Source organism: Podarcis cretensis, assembly GCF_951804945.1.
Source record: "Podarcis cretensis genome assembly, chromosome: 6".
Taxonomy (NCBI): domain Eukaryota; kingdom Metazoa; phylum Chordata; class Lepidosauria; order Squamata; family Lacertidae; genus Podarcis; species Podarcis cretensis.
In genome coordinates this window covers 74,976,807-74,998,697 of record NC_137175.1, presented here as the reverse complement: position 1 = coordinate 74,998,697, position 21,891 = coordinate 74,976,807, and the positions used below count along the sequence as shown (strand labels likewise).

The 21,891-nt window shown below is 40.7% G+C and overlaps 1 protein-coding gene and 1 long non-coding RNA gene across 6 annotated transcripts in view; one reads left to right on the top strand and one right to left on the bottom strand.

Annotated features, from left to right (window-relative positions):
- Positions 1 to 21,891, bottom strand: part of BTBD8 (BTB domain containing 8) — a 48,901-nt gene that overhangs the window by 1,502 nt on the left and 25,508 nt on the right. For 3 of the 5 annotated variants that reach the window (XM_079981013.1, XM_079981015.1, XM_079981016.1), the window contains 12 exons: positions 20,274 to 20,354; positions 18,150 to 18,246; positions 17,146 to 17,234; positions 16,849 to 16,951; positions 16,248 to 16,430; positions 14,117 to 14,254; positions 10,753 to 10,909; positions 8,430 to 8,491; positions 6,293 to 6,926; positions 4,933 to 5,023; positions 4,024 to 4,157; positions 1,053 to 3,350 (listed from right to left, as the gene is read on the bottom strand). In XM_079981013.1, coding sequence (XP_079837139.1) covers positions 1,053 to 3,350; positions 4,024 to 4,157; positions 4,933 to 5,023; positions 6,293 to 6,926; positions 8,430 to 8,491; positions 10,753 to 10,909; positions 14,117 to 14,254; positions 16,248 to 16,430; positions 16,849 to 16,951; positions 17,146 to 17,234; positions 18,150 to 18,246; positions 20,274 to 20,354 — 4,067 coding nt within the window. The remainder of the gene's footprint in view (positions 1 to 1,052; positions 3,351 to 4,023; positions 4,158 to 4,932; positions 5,024 to 6,292; positions 6,927 to 8,429; positions 8,492 to 10,752; positions 10,910 to 14,116; positions 14,255 to 16,247; positions 16,431 to 16,848; positions 16,952 to 17,145; positions 17,235 to 18,149; positions 18,247 to 20,273; positions 20,355 to 21,891) is intronic. The other 2 variants (XM_079981014.1, XM_079981017.1) reach the window with 2 other exon arrangements.
- On the top strand, positions 18,253 to 19,942 carry LOC307219013. The gene is made up of 2 exons (XR_013840257.1): positions 18,253 to 19,423; positions 19,782 to 19,942. It is a non-coding gene; the product is annotated as an uncharacterized lncRNA (long non-coding RNA).

Genomic DNA, 21,891 nt, shown 5'->3' with positions numbered 1-21,891 from the left:
CAGAGCGAGGGAGGGGAAAACGAAAGGGAGGACATGATCACCAAACAGTGACTTAAGCCAAGTCAACCTCAAAGGGGCGAAAACAAATGGTTTATTCACAGGCTTAATATTTAAGTATTGCACATGCAAAGGGCAGCTGCAAGCAAGGACAAGCAAACAAAAAGAAGTACAGCTTGATAAGTCATCCATTCGTATGGTTCTTCAGAACACAAATCATCAGTTTATAACTCTTAAATACACAGAAGTTTGAAAGATTCAGGTTCTCTGTGTTGTACTTTGGGGGTACGGAGCTCAATCCCTGTTTTAAGGAAGACACAAAACTAGACAAGAAGTTACCTAACCGTGTGAAGCAAGCATAAGTTTAAATGTATTAACCGTTTTGTTTTTTGAAAGCTGACCTTTCTCTTTTTAAAAAGAAATTGTTTTTTCACTGGCAAAACTTAGAACTACAAGAATTCTGAAAAAGTATCTTAAGAGTATAGGCCAGCTTCTGCTGAAGCCAATGGTAAGGGCCCCACTGAATCCAACAGCAGCTTAAGAGGAGACCCTAGCTCTGTGCAAAACAGAAACAATAATGAATATAGCTCTTAAAAGGCAAATACGCAGAGCACTTTTAATTGAGAAGATTAATGCACTTATTGCACATCCCACTTTGATATAGATATATATAGATATAGATATATATTTATGTGAATCATATAGGCTGCTGAACCAATGGATAGCCAGGTTTCCATTAAAAGATGATATTGCCTATGTTCTATTGGGTCAAAAATGAACTCAAGAGCAGGGAACAACATCCCACTCTCTGCTTTGCCCATGATAAATATTCCCAGCTGCCCACTGGACAGCGTCATACATATTCTATTATGGTCGAGAATATGGTATGCAACTTAAGATTTTGTGTGAAACATAAGCATTTAATTCTATAACAGTTTGGATAAAATTTCTAAAGGTATTTGCTAGAGTTAGCGTCTCAAACCCAACTATAAATCTAATATTCCACTAATACGTAATATCTTGAGGAACTTAATGCTTTTATTTCTGTACGTTACCTGCGGATAAAGCAGAGTTAGCGTATTCAGTAGATGCTGAATCAATCTCTTTCACGTGGCCTTCCTGAATCAGTATATGACTCCTACTTGGGTCTACAGGTTTTGCAGAATTGTTCTTTTGTAACTCAGTATTATCTCTTTGATGAAGATCCAGGTGACATGGTCTTCCTTGAGATTTTGTGTCATTGTCTGAGACTTTATTACATTGAAATTCATTGTTCTCGTCACTCTTGGCGTTTTCCTTAACTTCTGCAGGAGACAGACTATGTCTCACAATCAGATCTTTCTCGACAGGCTTCTGTTCCATAACTGGAGTACTCTTCTCCTTGGGTTTTTGCTCATTGCCACAAGGATCTACAGAAGCATTCTCACTTTTCTCTAACCTTTCCTTATCATTCTCCTTACACTCCAGGAATCCGTCTTCTATCTCCAAGGAGTATCTTGAATAAAATGTCTTGCCATGATCCTCATGGGAAGTGCCATCAAACACATCAGAAGGCGTTGCAGCATCCAGAGAGCGCTGGAGGGAAGTGTGGACCTCTCCACCATCGTCAGATCCCAATTCTTCACATTCATCCACTGAAAGCAATACGGAACGCTTAAAGTTTTTGGTGGCAGGGAATTCTTGACTTTCAGTATCGTTTTCTGCCGCATCTTCAAATGCGAGATTCACAATTCCATGGAACTGCTGAACAGGGATTTCTGGTGGAGGCAGGTTTTCTACGACGTTTTCCGTTTCAGACTTTTCATCTTCCGTTTCATCAGCCGAAGAGGAGACCTGATCAGCTTCTTGAGGAAACTGTGCAGCGGCAAAATTAGCATTATTCCCCCTGGAACCACCCTTTTTCTCATCACTTTGGTGCAGCCACGTTTCAGGCCTTTTTCTAGGGATCTCATCATCACTTGTTGAAATAACACGGAAGAGATCAGAGTTTTCCTTTTTCATTTTCACTTCTATCCTCAGACTTGTGTCATAGATTTTGAGTTCTTCGGGTGTACTTGTATCACTGCTGCTTCTGCCAAGGAAATCATGGCATATCATAGTGCTGCACTTTGAAATCCCTCTTTCATTTGACCCTTCGTCATCCTGAGACCCTCCTGCATCATAGTCTTCCGATCTTGGCTTTATATCGTCGGATGATGTCGTTGCACTGCCAGTGTCCGATTCAGGGCTTTCTTTTGGATCAAGTGCACTGGAACTCAGATTCCAATGATCTGCAAAGGGGGCCTCTGAGTTCTCATGGCTCTCTGGGGTCTCCGTGGTATCCGTGTCTTTAGATGAGCATTTTTCTGCAACATGCTCTACAAAAGATTTTGAAGCAGCATCTGATTCCACGGTAGCCGATTGGGATTCAGTCAAGGCAGATTTATCAGAGAATTCATCAGCGCTTTCAGAGCCCATTATACAGACCTTAGAAGATTTCCTCCCCTCATGTTCAGAGTTAGAGCTGTCATTGGCTGTTTCAGACAAGCTGTGCAATGGATCTTCAAGATAGTTAACATCCTTTGAGGTATCATTAGATTTGCAACCGACCGATGTTACTTGTGTTAAAAGCTTCTCTCCTGAATGTTCCAAGAGATTCTGGTAGGCAACAGAATCAGGAAGTATTTTGCACTTCAATTCTTTAGAAGCTAAAATTGCAGGATTCTGGCTAACATTTGCACAAGTCACACCCTTCTCTTCTCTGACATGCTGCAATTCTTGTACAGGTGTTTTGTTTACAAGTGATTTATCATCCTCATTCTTATGAACCTGTTTTGCTATCTTTTCAGTTTTCAGCTCCGCAACACAATGATGTTCCAAATTTCCTTTCATGTCTCTCTCTTCAAGAGGGGTCACTTTTTCTGAATCAGGTATGTGCCTCTTATCTATCTCAAGCAAGGATGTTCTGCTGTTGTTCTTCTTCCCTGGGCTAGATTTGTTACTGCTATGTAACTGAGTTCCCAACGAAGTTGAATTTTTTTGTCCTTCTGCATGTAAATGCTTCTGAACTGGTGATTCACTTCTGGAATGCTTCTGGCTTGAAGAAGGAAGCTTTGGAGCAGGTTGCCCTGTAACTATTTTCTGTTTTTGGTCTTTATTGTTCAGCATTTCACTCTTCTTTGAATGGTTTTGGGTTTTGGATGTTATTATTATTTTTGCTGTGGCTTTAACTGAAGCTGTCTGTGGAGATTTAGACTTTTTCTTTGATGAAGGTTGCTTCTCTGATTGAGTTAGATATTGGGTCATGTTTTTTTCTTCATTTTGCTTAGGAGAAAGTCCAGGCTTCAGTAGATTTGGGGTCTCTCCTGGTGGACCTACCGAGACAAAAATCTAAAGGTTATGCTACATTCCAATTTGCAGAGTGTATTATATGAAGGAGCAGTGAATGTCAACTGTGTCAGGACTTTCCATAGAAAAAGAACTTCAAAAGGACGCTCAAACACAAATAGACCAAAAATGAATAGAAGATTAAAGTTGTCCTTTGTGGAAGCATCATCACTACTAACCAAACCACACTTTGGAACAGGGAAGAGCTAGCAATCACTAGGCTAAAACTTAGAACACTGCCATCATTAATTACGTTAAAAGGGGGGAAAAGTCTTTGCAGTATTATGACTGCATTTATTACACTGTATTTGAGATCTGTAATTACACCAGCCGCATGGTTAGTTTTGAAAACTATAAATTGATTTCTCACATACCACTAAAAGAAGGAATGGCATTGTAACCTAATTAGATGGTCCCTGCAAATTAGTGATGAGCAGCACTTTTATGAATGCCCCCAAATGGATTTGAGTTTTACTTATACTTCAATACAATGCATGGTTCCTTGAAAGTTACACCTGTATAATTCAATGGAACTTACTCCAAGAAAGGGTGCCTAGCTTTGCAGTTTAGTCATCTAACCACTTGCATCTCTGATAAAGATTCCCAGTTTGGAAATGGTTTATACAAAGTCAGCATTACACGTACAGGACAAATCTTTACCTTGATTTTTCACAGCGTTAGCTACGTTTTTTGTCTTCTGTTGCATGGTAGAGTTGCCAGATTCATTTCCCCTTTTCTTCAAAACTGCCTGCGGTAGGGGATCGTTGTTGCCCTTTCCAGTGCATTTCTTTACACTGAAAACAGAAACACGCTGCTTGAATTATTTGTAAGATTAAAGATCTAGAAGGTTAACATGATACTGAAGCATCTGCATGCCCTACACGCGTTTCTATGTGAAAAAGCACAAAATGCCTCTAAGAAAAAAAAAGTCATAGCAGATTAAAAAGGGAGAAAATAGGATGTTAACAAGCAACACCATCTCTTGTTGACTATATAGCTTGTCTCTCCATTACTGAGAGAGCTCAGAATCCTGTTATTATTTTACAGTTGGAAAATGGAGAGTCTCAAATGATATTTAGGGAGGGTTGAGGTATAAAGAAGCAACGAAACAAAACTCTTTAGCATTCTGGGGTTCACAAATTCTGGCTGTTGCTCCCAATCCCACTCTGGCACATGTTGAGGACTCATAGGAGAGGGTGAGAGCTTATCTGTGTTAAGGTAGGGAGAGTGTAACAAGCAATAAGAAAAACACATTTTTTTAAATAAAAAACAACTTCCTCAAATGTGAGAGCACTCTCCCCATAGTCCTCTTCAATTCTCTAAGAAATCTGGGAAGCAGAATTTTGTGGCAAGCATGGGACTGGTGCCAGAAAGAAATGGTTGGATGATGCGAAGTCCCGAGAATATAACAAAAATAATTATAATTTCTTGCTCCAAATATAAACCAGAATACAGAACCTGGAACAAACACACAAGTTTTAGAATGTTTTGACTTGATGAACCTCATTTTCAACAGGGAAATAAAATCCTATTAATATGGAAAAACTAGTAGCCCAACTTCCAACAGACCTGTTCATGGAACCATTAGCCTCAAGATCATTAACATGTTTTTTAGCAGGAGCTCCATTAGACATCTTCGAAGCAGGCTTTGTTTTCAAAGCTGTATGATAAAATAAAAATAGAATTAGACAGTAAAGTGACCCATGTAATGAGCATCTGCTGGAAAGTTCAAATCTCACGGTTTAAATACAATATTTTAGCTTCAACCACTTCCTCCCCAAAAAGATCATAGAATCATAGAATCATAGAGTTGGAAGAGACCACAAGGGCCATCGAGTCCAACCCCCTGCCAAGCAGGAAACACCATCAGAGCACTCCTGACATATGGTTGTCAAGCCTCTGCTTAAAGACCTCCAAAGAAGGAGACTCCACCACACACCTTGGCAGCAAATTCCACTGTCAAACAGCTCTTACTGTCAGGAAGTTCTTCCTAATGTTTAGGTGGAATCTTTTTTCTTGTAGTTTGGAACCATTGCTCCGTGTCCGCTTCTCTGGAGCAGCAGAAAACAACCTTTCTCCCTCCTCTATGTGACATCCTTTTATATACTTGAACATGGCTATCATATCACCCCTTAACCTCCTCTTCTCCAAGCTAAACATGCCCAGCTCCCTTAGCCGTTCTTCATAAGTCATCGTTTCCAGGCCTTTGACCATTTTGGTTGCCCTCCTCTGGACACGTTCCAGTTTGTCAGTGTCCTTCTTGAACTGTGGTGCCCAGAACTGGACACAGTACTCCAGGTGAGGTCTGACCAGAGCAGAATACAGTGGCACTATTACTTCCCTTGATCTAGATGCAATACTCCTATTGATGCAGCCCAGAATTGCATTGGCTTTTTTAGCTGCCGCGTCACACTGTTGGCTCATGTCAAGTTTGTGGTCAACCAAGACTCCTAGATCCTTTTCACATGTACTGCTCTCAAGCCAGGTGTCACCCATCTTGTATTTGTGCCTCATTTTTTTTGCCCAAGTGCAATTCAAGATGAACCTTGATTATCCACAGTTGCTCCAAATGCTTCCTATTCAAATAACCTAAGCTTATGATTGCAAATTTAGCTGACATCCCCAGGTAATGGCAGCTAAATGAAATGTATTAGATGTAAAGTAAAAAAATACTCAAAGGAATAAATATATTTTACCCTCATCTTCAAACAGCTGTTCAAAATTCTGTGAAGATTTTTCAAAGGATTAGCTATGTATCTGTCCATATTTTACCAATCTAAATTTCCTTTCTACAATCAAAACATTAAATTATAAAAATCAAATTAAAAAAAAATCACAACCCACTTAGAAATGATTTTTAAACAATCCCCCCCCCCCCCGTTTTGCAGTGAACGATCTGTGAGGCAGGTCCAAAGGGAATCTCTATTACCTGAGTGCTTTTTGCCTTCATCTGTTAATTTTTCCTCTTTCAGTTCATCGAGCTGTTCAATGGACATCCGTAGATCTGTGCTGGAGTTAGTAGACTTGCTTAGAGTTTCTGTGCCCATAAGAGAGGGAGATTCCTTTCCACTGGTCTTCTTCAAAGGTTTTGCTTTAATCTGTACACTTGAGTTTCCAGGGAGTACTTTGGGTCTAGCACCTGCAGTTTTACCTTCTTGATTTTTTGAGGCTTTGCCACTTCCCACATTTTTGTGTCCGCTAGCGGATAAAGACCGTTCGGAATCCTGTTTGGTAAGCAAGCTTTCGGCCTTAGCATTTCCATTATTTTCAGTTTTGGGCTTTATAACAGCTCTAGCCTTGGGCGAAGGAGTTTTCTCCCCCATTTTGGACTCTTTCATCATCTTGCAAACGGCTTTTTTGTTGTCTTTCCCCTTTAAATCGTCATGTTTCAAAGCCTTATTAGTGCCGTTCCTGTTGGTAGCCGATGTGTGCCCAGATGCTCCTAATCCATCAGATTTCATTTTATCCTGATTAGTGCAGGAACCACCCCAACTGTTTTGCTTTCTGTATGCTTTCAAAGCAGGATGCTTTAGAGCAGAATTGTCAGTAGTGCATCTGTTTAACTGAGAGGAGAAAAATATGATAATTCAGAAAAGAAAGGAAAACAGTAGGAGAGTCACAGTTACTTACTCTGAAAACTTAGCTATTTAGTTCAGCATGAGTCTTAACTACCACACTTGAAGAAAACGTTCTTATCTCCATTTCTGAGGTTTGGAAACAACAGCTAGTTTAAACATCTAAGGTTGCTTAAGGGCCCCCCAAATTTTCAAGGAGGGGTCTGGGGCCCCTCAAAATTCCAGTGGCTGCACACAAACGCTGCAGAACACGCTCACCTTAATCACACAACTCGTGCGGCACACCACACGGCATGCCTATAACATGTCAACACATTGCGCGATGTCACATGGCATGCTGACGTCCCTGCGCCGGCCCCCTCAATTGCAGGGGCAAGCTGGCGTGCTTGCTTCCTAAGGAGAAAGCTCCACCGGTTATGGTGGGCCGGGCTTCTAAGATATGCATAAAATTGTGACGTAATTTATATAAAAGTCACTTCTCAGCATTTGGGCCAGAGGCGAACATATTTGAACAGGCTTCATTCTCAATGGATGAGGTCACCAGGGACTAGAAAGCACTTCACATCGTAATTCTTCTGGAGCGTACAGTTTATCTTTTGCTTTTCCATATATAAAAATAACTGGATACATCCTTCAGGCAAGCAAAAGTAAAACTCTAGGAACACCATTGAAGACTAAAATAAGTCTTCCCCTGAGGACACTGGAAGGCCTGATGTTCCATGTACAGAACACAGAGATGCAATGCATCTTCAAAGAGTCCTTGAAATGGAAGTCCATCCTTCCCCCGCTCCTGGTACGGGCATTTTTCTAGGATTCTAGTTTTGCAAATTATAAATGTACCTGTAAATGAAGTCCAGTACTTCCAAAACATTCAGAAACCAAGGTGCAGCTTCCAATTGGTTGCAGGAGCATCCTGCAGCCAATCAGAAGCCGCAGAAGCCTCACCGGATGTTCAACTTCCGAGGCAAAGTTCGCAAACCAGAGCACTTACTTCCGGGTTTGCGATGTTCGAGTTCCAAGTTGTTCATGAACTAAGCTGTTCAAAAACCAAGGTACGACTGTATGCATCACCACCCCCTTATTTAGGGTTGGTTTCTCTCACAAAAATATCTCCAAATATGGAGGTCCACTGGGTATTTATTTGATGGGATGAATAAACTGAATAGCTTGATTCACTAGGTAGGACACTATTTGTGTTGCAACCTGGAAAAAATATGCTTTTATTTTTTAAAAAGCATTTCAGAGATGCATACAAGGAGAAATAGAATGCAAACTGCTTCTTTTGGAGTTGAGAGGATTGACTTTTCCTAAACCAAACTCTTCCTTCAATGGGAAAGTTCACGTGCCCTGCCCTCTCCCCACCCAAAGAAACCAAATATATAAATATAGTGTCGAGATGATCATAGGTGTATATTAGCTCAGTCAAAATTACAAGGAAATGAAGTTGGCTAACACACTACTAGCTTGTGGTAGTTTTTGTTGTAGTTTTACCTGAGAACTAGTGAATACGGGCTTTTTGGTAGGTCTTCTATCATCGCCTTTATCAAAAGCAGCTGTATAAGAAAAGAACATCTTTCTTTAGAAAGGAATAGTGGAGAAAAGGAATGAAGCTTCAGGGAAAATAACCTTTACGTAAAACAGGACAGCATTTGAGAAAGGAGTCACATTTTAGACCACAAGTAATTAAGAAATGATAGCAGTTTTTGACCTGAAGTGCAGAATGAAGGAAAACATGCAGGTTCTAGAAAGGATCCTTTAAATTGTTTATTTGTTCCATTTTTGAAAAGAATGGAGTCACAAATTATTCTGACGAACGAGCTGGTTTACTTGCAGCTATAGGCAACTTTATTGTAGGCCATGACTCTCCTTTAACACACAAGTGCCTCCTTGTTATCTCACATCTGTAGTTTTGGTCAATTACTGTGAATCTGTATTTCCTCTGTAAGCAAAGCTATGTTTTGGTTATTCCGAGGTGATCATACAAGCCTTTTTGGTCTGGCGACACAGCTCATCATATATGAAGTTTCCAAACAGAGCATGCTTCACTGAAGCTCCCAGATGTGAGATTTCTGCAGTGCTTACGTAACCTACACTAGACAGATGCAAACATGAGAAGATGTGCACTTGGTTCAGAATAGCCTTTGCCAGGGAGCAATATTTATGTGCCTGGATTCTGTAAAGCATTTCACTCCATCCACTCTAAAAATGACTGCACTAGATACATATTATTGCTTTCATAAAATATGCAAGTAAGAGTAAATTTTACCCCCCAAAAAACACCCTTGTTCATTTAGTTCCTCGGTGAACCTCTGTTCTGGAAGGAAAGCCATGAGGCTGAAAATGGCATCATTGAGGTTTATTTTTAGGGATGCCTCTATCTCAGATATATATATGTGTGTGTGTGTATGTATGTGTGTGTACATATGTACATATCGTAACACATCAGTACAAATACGAGTTGTTCCATTGGGAACCCATAAACCGAAGAGCTTATCTCTATTTTTTAGCCTATTATTACTGCCATTAAAAACACAAAACAAAACCCTGCAGTCTCCTGCAATCCCTAAATGAAATTATATGCTTCTTTGAAAGTTCATGTGAACATTCCAATAGCTGCCAAAGGAAAATATGTCCAGTTTCTGCTTATACAAATGCATACAATTGCAAATAATGACATATTTCTGTTTTTTGATATTATAATTAAAATGCAAGGATGAATGCTGCAGATTATTTGAAAGCACAAAACCACGTTAGGGGTTGAAGGCACAACACTAACTTCGCAAACACAGGGTTGGTTACGGTCTCACATCTATAGAACCTAGTACTTTTACACTATAAAGCACTGTTTAGAATGATAGAGTCTGACTCTCCAAAACCAATTCTATTCCCAACATGACTTTGAGCCACTGATAATCAGGAAACGAAGGGGGTGGGGGTGGGGAGCTGAAGTTACAGCCTTTAAATAACACCCCACAATCTAGCTTATCCAGATTGTTCTTAATACAAGCAAGGAGGTACTGTTGTTTTTCTAGCATTCGTTTATTGCTTTCCAACCAAACGCTTTGCAGAATGCTGCAATCCTGAATTATGTAGCTTGCTTTCCTGATTAAAGAAACTACATGACCACAGCACAAATACAGAAGCATTGCCCTGAAGCCATTTTCAGGTACCTCATCTGCAAGATTTTGTTCCATACATTTGAAAACAAAGGGGAGGCAAAGGAGCCACAGCAAGACTCCTTTTGTTTAAAAGCTCAAATTCTGCTGCTTACATTTCAGCGGCCGCTATGAAGCTTCCGTGAAGATTCTTCTGCAGCAACAACAGCACCATATCAATTGTGAGGTTGACAGTAACCGGGATCTGTTATTAGGCAAAATTAAAGCTTTCCATGGTATGGAATGCAAAGTAAAACCCTCCATCTGCTACATGTACTAAACCAGCCATCAGCTTGGTATAGAATTCTTTCTACCATGCCCACGTGCTTAAAATAAATCCCATCTTTCAATATTCTAAGTACAAACAAAAGACAGCCTACCTATTTATTTGATTCCACATATCTGCAGTTCCATGAATCTGCAGTAATAACATGCAAGCGGCGTCGTTCACAATAGGGACATACAATCACTTGGCTTCCATGCTTGAAGCTGGCAGAGCAGGATATTTGGAGCATTTTTGTTAAATTATTATGCGGTATTTGAGAGCAGAAGGCTCATCAACATATTCTCCCAGCTATCATTAATTGCCAGCTCCTCTCATTTCTTTAATAAGGGCACAGCTGTTACGCAACGTGCTAAGCTCTCGACAGCTCGCCTACCTGCTTGTATGTTCTGTTGATCGTCTGCCTTCAGCAGCTTCCAGCTCTGTGTGTGACGAACAGCATAAAACGACTGAACCAGGAAGATCCACAGCTTATCACGCAGAGCCTGGATCCTGCACGTAAACCCCTGCGTTCCAAGTAAGAAAATCAGCAGCTGGAAAGAGCCACATTGTCATAGCAACCAGTCATTATTCCTTTGCAGAATCTACTTACTCTTTAAGCAAGATCAATGATGTCATCACTTAGATTTTATGATTGCCGAAGAGATGCATACGTGGTTTTGCAAAGGCCAATTGTCCTGCACCATAATTTTGCACAGCATGAAACCAAGCCACTCCCACAAAAGCTGTAGCTCATTAAAAAATATAGCCCCCTCCCTTTTTTTTCTTTTTTTTTTTACCACAAATGAATCCCTTCATAGCTTTTTTACTCTCGGCTATGTCACTACAAGGTCAAATCCTCTGGGGGCCAATAATGCATCTGATTAAATTTTCATCACCCTTGCTGAGTAAGTCAACAATAGACGAGGATTGCAATCATACAGAATAATCTATGTGGTTTCTGTTTACAAGAGCTCATCATGTCAGATTTTAAACCCTGGCAGCTCAACGGGCAACATCCAGGACATTGCTAAAATTCATTTTTAGAATTACAACTGTGTTTTACACAAAAACACGGTAGTCTCATCAAATACTTGTAAAATCTTTAAAATATATATATTCCAAAGAAATATATGAATAACCTTTGCCTTCACTAGCATAATATAGTCTCTTTAAATGTCCAATGCATTCATCCAGTGCTAAGCATACAGTGGACTGGTTTGCATATCCCACCAAGCCACACCTTGTTTTTAGTTCTATTATTTAATTTATTAAATTTGCCAGTTGCTTTATCTTGCCCAGGACAACCAGAAGCTACTTGCAAGCAACCACACAGATAGACAATCCCAGCTCCACATAGATACATTAAAACTAAGAGAAAAAAATACATTAAAAACACCCTGCCCACATCTAAAAGGCCACAGATAGTTAAAAGACCAAAGGCCTGGTTATAGAGGAATGTTTTTGCCTGGTGCCTAAAGATAGATGATGATGATGATGATGATGATGATGATGATGATGTGAGGCAAACCTCAGTGGGGAGAGCAGCCAACAAACTGAGGGAGCCACTGCAGAGAAGGCCCATTCTCGTGTTGCTACCCTCCGGACCTCTCATGAAGGAGGCACACAAAGAAGGGCCTCTTATGACGATTGCAGGGTCCAGTTCAGATCATATTGGGAGAAGCAGTTTAGCATGAACACACAGGCTCCTGGAGAAAAGCTTGCATTTGCTTTACTCCTCATTGGGGTTTTTTTTGCTACTACAAAGCCAAGGAAGGTTTGGTTTAGTGTATTGTCTGAACCTGGGCTTGTGGTTAAAACTCTCTCCAAACTGACACGTTTTTTGTGGTTAGGTCTGGAGAGAGCTTAACCACAAATCCAGGTTTGGACAGCACACTAAGCCAATGGCAACAAATATGACTGGGGAGGAGCAAAGAAACTGCTTTCTCTTCTCTGGGAGCCCACAGATTCATGGTAAGTCAAGGTTTGTGTGAACCAATGACAAATAAATTAATAACCAAGTAACTGGATACTTTATTTTCTGTTGCTGATCCCTGTAGGGTCTCAGGGATAAGGAACATATTTTAATAAAAGGAAGCTACTTCTTGCCAAGTCAGGTCAATTGTCCATCTAAACGGCTACTTTCAATTTGGCCTGAAAGTTTCAAATCCAGCTCTCTAGTAGCTTACATAGATATTCTCCCCAGCCATGTTCAACTGGAGATCACTAAACAAAAAAATGTTGAACTCCGAACCCTGAGCTGAACAGGCACCGAACCTAAAGGATGATTTGGTTGCAACTAATATATTTGTAGTGCTAAACATTAAAATGTGAGGGGATATAAAGTTTAAGTCGTGGTTCTCAACCTGTGGGTCCCCAGATGTTGTTGGACTACAACTTCCATCATCCCTGAGCACTGGCCTTTCTAGCTAGGGGTGATGGGAGTTATAGTTCAACAACATCTGGGGACCCAAATGTTGAGAAAGGCTGGTTTAAGTGAACATACACTGATGTACCCCAGAATCAGTAAGACATAAGTAATTCTGGATTTTGGGATTTTCCAAGCTTCTACGAGTCATTCATTTTCCTGAAAACAAGGGGGAAAGAAACTATACTAATCCATTTGCCAAGGAACACAACATGAAGCTAATAAGTTTAAGGATGCTACTCAAGCAGTTACTGTACATATCTCTTCAAGAGAAACGCTAAAGAGTGATTCCCCACCCCAATGTAAGAGTGATACTTCAGACTCCAAGTTGGAAAACAACCCCAAACCAAACCACCACCACCACGAGACCTCATGTTCTAAATTTGGGTATTATGATAACTTAATTGTCCATTCAAATTACACAGCTGTTACCATTACCTTGCTGCTTGCTCCAACTCAAAGACATGGGCTGCGATTCAGAAAGATACATAGAATGTCCCACATGTATACGTGAACTTTTCAGCCTCCCCTGCCTCCAAATATCTAATACAACCACACATGTTTCTCTAAATAAAAGAGGAAGCCTATATTAAAAGTTAAGGAACCCCCGAAACAGCGTTTGAGCAGACTGGCAGCTACAGAGGTGGAAAGCACCAACCCCTTCTGTACCTGCAGCCTCATAATGCAACACATTTTTCACTGCAGCACCTCTGAATGAACTAGACCCATTTTGCAGAGGAGCAGTGCAGGAAGAGAGACTCACACGCGTGCTTCCTTAAGATCGCAGCACCACTGATTTCATCCAAGATTTACAAGGACATGCTTACATACTCTCTTGTGCCAGAACAGAAAAGGGACTGAGGGAAACACAGAGCTCCCATCCTATGTATTAGCAGCAAACCGGTTCCTGGAGTGCCAATTCTTAAGCAGACTAAAACAGCATTAACACATAAGAGGGAGTTGTTAGCAGGCTTGGGGGATTTGGGCCACGATTTGCAGAAGGGCAAAAACAAAACTTTAGAAAACAGCCTGGTGAGTACTGGGTGAATTTGGAGCTCACAGAATGCTAGGTTTCTACTGGAGGAAAAATGGAAAGGAAGGGAGAAACTGAATAAACATATTAACAGAAGAGAGGATGTGCGGCACGAACCCCAAAAGGAGCACACAGCACAAGCAATGTTTTGTTGCAGGTTCTACTTATAGCAAGACTACACCAAGTCACTTGAGCCAAGGATGAGCACCTCCACAAAGTGTAAATATTTTAGGAAGTTAATTCATTAGCCAGATTTCAACAGTGGAATATTCTTCCCTTTGAAATTTTTGTAAGACCTACCGTGTCCTTCACTTTTGCAGAATTTAGCAAAGTGTCCATGGCTGTAAGAAGAGAGCAGCTGTTTTCAGTGCCAACACCCTTCTCAACTGCTTCAAACACTTGATCAAGGAGGTCAGGTTCACTGCTCATGGCCTGAGACTAGAAGACATTATCAAAGCAGTCAGTTGAAATAGAGAGAGAGAGAGAGAGAGAGAGAGAGAATGCATTTTGGTGGCAGATCTTAGATTGGTCATTTAGGCTATATTTTGTCACACTTCCCCAAATCCTTGATGGAAGGGGGGGATCTAATACTATCTCAAACAGTAGCCAGCAAAATGCCCTCGAGAATCTCCAGCAGGTAACAATGACATCTATATCCAGGTGTGTAAAAATGATGTCTGCATGTAGAACTAGCATGGACAAAAGTCCTGAAAATACAGGGGCTAGTGTTGGTATGTCCACATCTATTTAATGATAACATTTTAATAAAAATTTAAGCAGTTTACATAAAGACAAGAACAGAACAGACAGTAAGATTTTTTTAACAAAATAGAGAAACAAAATGCTCACAAATATAACTGAGCAGTGTAGAAAATAAAAAACAATTAAGAGCCAGAGTCCAGGAAAACTTGGGTAAACAAAGAGAATGTCAGGGAAACTGGTTGTTTCAATTTCGTTTTGTGTAAACACAAGCTCAGGTATTTGTGCTTCTTTCATTTTTCTGCCGCTGCCAATTAACTCAAAACACTTCGTAGCTTGTATAGGAGGTTTAGGTGCAAGGTGAACACCAAGCCCAGAGACAGTTTGACTTTTTAACCAAGATTGTTGGTTCATTATGGAAAAAACATAAGGGAATACGGATAACACATTGAATACTAGAACAAGTTCTAAGTCAACACCAACCAGGCAGCCCCCAAACACCATAATCTGATTTAAAGTAGAGCCATATTCGCTTAGCACAAGTGGCTTACAAGTGATAAAATTATTGTTTTAACAGCGATGGGGTTTTAACTTGGGTGGGTGCCGCTTTAAATTGTTGTTAAATTTTATAGGTTACTTTGGATTTTTGTGTTTGTGGGCTGGAGTACTGTTTAGGGGATTTTGTTGGAGAGCGTATTGTTTATTAGTGTGTATACATCAGTATTGTTTTGACTGCTTTTTAATGTTTTGTTTATTTTTATGATGTCTTTTGTGCTTTGATTATTTTTATTATGTCTTTTGCACTTCCTACATTGTAACTTTGTGTTGTCAGCCGCCCTACAAGTTATAGGGCAGTATACAAATTTAATAAATAACAAAATAAAAATAAAATATTAAATACAGTCGTATCTCAGAAGTCAAACAGAATCTGTTCTGGAAGTCCATTCGACTTCCAAAATGTTCAGAAACCAAAGCGCAGCTTCTGACTGGCTGCAGGAAGCTCCTGCAGCTGATTGGAAGCCACTGAAGCCCCGTCGGACATTCAGGTTCCCAAGAACATTCACAAACCGGAACACTCACTTCCGGGTTTGCGGCGTTCGGGAGCCAAAACGTCCGAGCACCAAGGCGTTCAACAACCAAGGTACAACTGTGCAGAAAACAAAACAAAACAAACAACTCAAGACAAGAATAGTCACCAACTTAAATTTTGACAACTTATTCCATAACCCAGGGGTTACCAATTTCTCTGGGGCCAGAGGAGGCACATCCACAAATCAGGTAAGCTGTTGTGGGCACCAAGCCCACCCCACACAACCAATAACATACCACAACCTGTTCTGCTGGCTATATCAGAATGCCCCTTTCAAGATTAACTGCAATAGGGGAAGAGGATCCTGGGGCACATGTGCGTCCTCAGGCACTAGATTGGTGATCCCTGCACTAACTGAAAGTTCACAAGCCCGCTGAAATAAAAGGGTGCCTAACATCACAACCCTATCTCTACTCAGAAGCAAACCCCACTAAGTTCAATGGGATGAACTACCAGGTAAAGTGCATATAAGACTGCAGCATTGCAACCCATCCTAAAAAAATAACCAAGCAGCTGCAGCCACTTTATCTTGGCAGGTGGAGAGATCGTTCACTGCTTCGAAAGCCCAGTTTCTAGTGACAACTAATCCCAGCCTATGGTATCGGTTGCTATAACATTGGCATCAATCAGATAGATTTTTACCTGTAGCAGGGCAAAAAAGCTCTCGCTTTGTATTACGTCGGGGAAATGTGCCACCATAAATGCTACACACTCTTCTTGCAGTCTAGATGCCAAGAGAAGAGCTGTTTCAGTCCACTTCACTCGGGGAAGACTACCGATCAGCCGGTTGGCTTCCATCAAAAGATGGGCAGCATTCTGTGGACTCTTAAAACAATACATATGTGCTCTGAGCAACACGGAATATGTAGTTTCTACACTCTATTTCAGCATATAAAAATGTTACAGCCTAATGATCAATCAAACTTCTTATATAAATGATGTGTTATGTTTTTAACATCATAAAATCGCTTAGAACATTTAAATACACAAACCAATGGCAAACTTGCCTCCTAAATTATGCTGACGCTAGCACCACTTAAATTATACTAATTCGAAATGGTGTATCAAAAGTCTTTGAATAGCCACACTTTCCACTAGAGGTTATATATTATCCAAGGCCGGAAATCTTAAGACACAATGAAACAAAACTGTCACCTTGGTACATGAAGTGAAATCAAGGCAGGTAGTGAGCTGTATTAGTGTCAATGCTTTTTTTAATTTGAAAACAAGCAAGCAGACTTACCAAAGAGTCTATCAACATGCCAAGACAATTACTCTGAAGCTCAGGGGATAAACTAGCAAAGCTCTTCTCTGACCAACATCTTACAAAATGCTGTACCATCCACCTGTTCAAAGGAAATATCGTGCTTAGACAAATCAACCCATCAGATGTCCTGTCACATATGTGAGCACCTGCAAAGTATTTTCCTGTTACAAGTCAGAGTTTAAGAAATGATACGCGCCTGCTGTTTTTCAACAGTTTTCTCAAAACTTAAAGCAATGAAAGAAAGAAAGAATCAAAATAGTTTAACTCACTCACTTCATGCAAGCATCATAAAGGCTTTCTGCTCCTGTCGAATGGGCAATAGCTAGACATTCGATAACAGGCTGGTGCTTCCCAGGCACAGGCTAAAATTGTAAAGATATAAGCATATTTACTGTACTTTTAGAACCTTGGAGAGATATGAAAGTTGCTAATTGCAATAGGAAATGCTTTCAGTAAACAGATCACTTGTATTTGTGTGTACAAACCGGATCACTCTGATCCAGTCTTCAAAAAAATAATAATCAACAGTTCATTATTCATTCTGCAGCTGGGTATGTCTACTGCTTCTCTTATAAGGATACATTTTCAAACTTATTACTTCTGGGGAACCCTTTCCATATCAAGTTATTTAATGATAAATTCCCCCCCAATGTAACCTAAGTCTGTCTCAGAAACCCCATGCATTGCGGAGGATTTTGAATTCAACTCATGTGGGGAGCCAGAGCCAGGCCTGCTGCATCACAGCAAGAGTATGAACTAAGAGTGCACTCAAGAACACAGCCGCAAACTGTGACAAAGCTCAGTAGCAGTGGGCAAAGGGTCTTGCCTTTCAAAGCAAGTTTGCCCACTGCACCTGTTCTTCTCATTAAGGAAGCCCTAAGAGACTTCCAAGAAACAAGATGGAAACCACCAATCTAAAACAATATCCCGCACATTCGCTGTAGTACATTTTGCACAACCTGATTTATAGATGAAAAATGGTTTCCGTGAACATTTTATTCCGTGAAAATTTTAGATCTTACACCTACTTCACGTATTTAAGGGACATTTTATTCCACTTTCCCAGAATTGCTTAAAGCATTTTAAAATTTGTATTTTATTCCCATTTATAATTCTAGCATATCAATTACAAAAGGTTACCAAGTAGACACAGTAAGGGCTTTCCAACTCAACACTCTGGCCTGAAATACCTAGACTGAAGATTTGATCAAGAATTTGGAGCCGTTTGGCTTTTATTGCTATCGTCAAAATAGAAAAAAATAAACATTGGAACACACCTTGTGAAAAAAGTTGCAGTAGTCTCTTTTCAGAACATATATAGCTACTTCTCTTAGGCCCTCTAGCCCATACATGTCTGCAATGTTCAGTATGGAACTAGAGTAAAAGTAATAATAAAAATTATACAGAAGATAATCCTGCTTATAATGGAATCATTCCATAGTAATCTGCATCGCATTCAGACAAGTGAATCTAAACGACTGCATTACCACTCATATTTTTTTGAGAGCCAAGTACAGCAACATTTCCGAAGGGATCTAGCATACCAGTAAAAAATTAAGGTGTAAGCCTTGCAACCCTGTTATATAAACCTCAGATTGATAATTCATGCTATACATTGTGGTGGTAAACATTTTTTCAGTCCCTTTTTAGCAGCCTTCTGGGGACACACGCCAGTGACAGAAGAGGCCAGAGGCAAAAGTAGATAGAACAATGAATGCACATTTACTTTTGTACGGGTGGCTAGTTTCCAGCATATACATGGGGCCTCTCTATCCTTTCACAGCCAAGCAAAAGGCATTACCAAAGTTCAAGGACTGAGAAGAGATAGGATAGCCATCTTCAAATATCTAAAGGGTTGTTGCATGGAAGATTATTATTTTTGTTATTTACTACATTTATATAACATGCTTCATTCGAAGATGTCAGAGCAGTTCACAAGATGAAAATAGAAGATAAAATCTCAAATAAATAGAACAAAAAGAAAACAATACCCCCCCCCATAAGCACATGTTAAAGGCCGCAGGATATCAACCAAAGGCATGGTTGAATAGGAATGTTTTTGCCTGGTGCCTAAAGATGTATAATGAAGGTGCCAGGCAAACGTCTCTGGGGAGTACATTCCACAAGTGGGGAGCCACTGCAGAAAAGACCTGCTTTTGTGTTGCCACCCTCTCATGGACGTCTCATGGAGAAGGCACATGAAGAAGGGCCTCAGATGATGATCACAGACTCCCAGTTGGTTTATAAGGGGAGAGGCAATCCTTGAGGTAATTGTAGTCCTGAGATTCAGCAAGCTTGTTTTCTCCTGCTCCAGGGGGTTGGACTCAAACCAATGGATTCAAGTTACAAAGAAGGGGATTCTGACTAAACATCAGGAAGAACTTTGTGATGGTTAAGAGCTGTTTGATAGCGGAACAGACTCCCTTGGAAGGTGATGGACACCTCCTTGGAGGTTTTTAAGCAGAGGTTGGATGCCTAAATGTTATCCACTTCCCTGGATGGTCTCCCACTCAGGAACGAACCTGACCCACATCTGTTTAGCTTTACAGTGGTGCCCCGCAAGACGAACGCCTCGCAAGACGGAAAACCCGCTAGACGAAAGGGTTTTCCGTTTTGGAGGCGCTTCGCAAAACGAATTTCCCTATGGGCTTGCTTCGCAAGACGAAAATATCTTGCGAGTTCCTGTGGGGTTTTTTCCCTTTTTCCCCCCTTTTCCTAAGCCCTAAGCCGCTTATCAGCTGATCCTCTGATAAGCCGCTTATCAGCTGATCCGCTAAAAGCCGCTAAACCACTAATAGCGCTAATCCGCTAAGCTGTCAATGGGCTTGCTTCGCAAGACGAAAAAACCGCTATACGAAGAGCCTCACGGAACGGATTAATTTCGTCTTGCGAGGCACCGCTGTACCAAGTTTGCTGCATTCCTTCACGTCTTCATATAATGGAGCAATGGCACTTTGAATGTGGTGACTAGTCATTAGGCTTGGTAAAAGGGTTACACAGCATCCAGGAAGAGGAGGACTTAAAGAGGGCAAAGGTCATGGATGGGATTTTGTGTTGCGTGAGTGAGATGCAGTTCACACGAAATTGAATAAAAATGGCAGGCTTTCCAGACCCTTCATCGTGCAGCAATAAACAGGTTAACCCAAGTACCAAACATTTCCCCTCCTTCCCACAGAGTATCCTTCATCAGTACTACCCCATCAGCTTGGCCGCCAAGTAAAATAAGACACACACACCTTTTCACAGTACTTCAAACATAATTATAGTGCAATAATAATTATTTCTGGCACTCTTGCCATTTTAGTTTATAGTCTCTGTGACATACTTTCTATTTTAATGTGGAATGGTGGAAGCAGAAAAGGCATGGTATGCAATTAAAAATAACAAAACTTGACACATACCCAGCATCTGCTTTGTTTGGGAAATCCAAAACTCCTCCATAGATAAAATACAGAACGACAGTCATCTCTACATGGTTTAAGCTGCAAAACAGAAAGAAAAATCATTACAGACACCAGCATCTGTGAAATAAAATAGATGGTTCACGTTTTATAAACTCTAAGTGGTTCACCGAGCCCTGTCATATTATAAAACGAAACCGCATCAAGGTAAAGTAATACCACTAATGCAATCTAAAATTATACATGGGTCACATTCCCCAACAGCTAAAAATGTGAAAAGCTGGATTCCCACAAGAACAGCTTTACAAGAGCTCCAGCGATCTAGTCTTTGGCTATAACCACCCAGGCAAGTGTGCCAACACTGCTTAGGAACAAGTGCTTTTAAGATTGTGCGATCTAAAGATTAAATTATCTTTATGAGATTCCCCATCACTAAAATGGCAGGGGTTGTACTTATTTCTAAGGCTTTCCGAAGAAATCTTCAGCAGATTAAAATGCCTTTTACAAGAGATTAAAAGTAAGCTCCTCCAGAGAAGATCAGAGGCAGATACAGTCATAACAGGAAGATTCAGAACACATACCAAACCACAGTCTACTACTGCAAAAAGTGGTCCAGGAGTCATAGGTTCACATTTTCCATCTCCCCTATCTCCTTGCACACTCACATTGGTGGGGGCTTCTACTGGTTGCCATATGTGGAATATTTTGGAATTATGGGGGGGGGGGAATGATGTGTGTGGGAGAACCCTACACCCAAGTAGCTTCTACAACTGTTAACTCATTTGATGTACCCAGTGTCCTCTCCAACTACCTTTGCCTTGTCAATCTAATCTGGACCTTGCTTGTCAGGGTCACAGAGCAAGTCAGGGGTCAATATACAGAATACACAAAAGTACTGAGGAATGTATGTTTTATTGCAGCGGGACAAAGACAATTTTATCGTAGTGAACAAAAACACCTGCATTGGTTGCATGGATCTAGAATGCCAACCAGAGGGTGGCACCACTGAAGAGGCAATTTTCACCAAATTCCTTCTGCAGCCCTTTTAAGTCTTCCCTGCAAGGTCAGAGGACCATCCAGAACTGCATGATGAATCAGCAAAAGTTCTCTCTCTCGCCACCCGCTTCCTGCAGCCAGCACCTCTGCTGAATTAGAATGCTTTCCGTGAGTGAAAGGAGCCCTCTCGAGAATGAAGGGCAACTCAGAACGCAACCCACTGTGTTCCCGAGAATTAAGCTTGCATTTCGGGGTACAGCTCCCAACGTGATAAACAGGAAGAACTGTACATACTGCAACATGTGGCAACGTTAAATATGTTTGAGGAGCATTCAATAAAAGTGAAATTAGTTATTTTGGGTTAAATGACAAAAAATCAACACAGTTGTCTAGCTGCATGCAAACACATGAGGTAGCCATAAAAACAGCACGAACGAGTAGCCCTGCTGTCTTGACAGCTGGTCTCTTAAACAGCATTTTCATTATTTCAGGATAAGCCATATGCACTGTACTCTCGAACGTGTATAACGGAAACAGGAAAATCTACAAAAGGGCAGGACAGTGTATAAGAAGATTTGCCATGGTGGCCCCAGATTCAATCTGGGCTTGCAATCCTCATTTG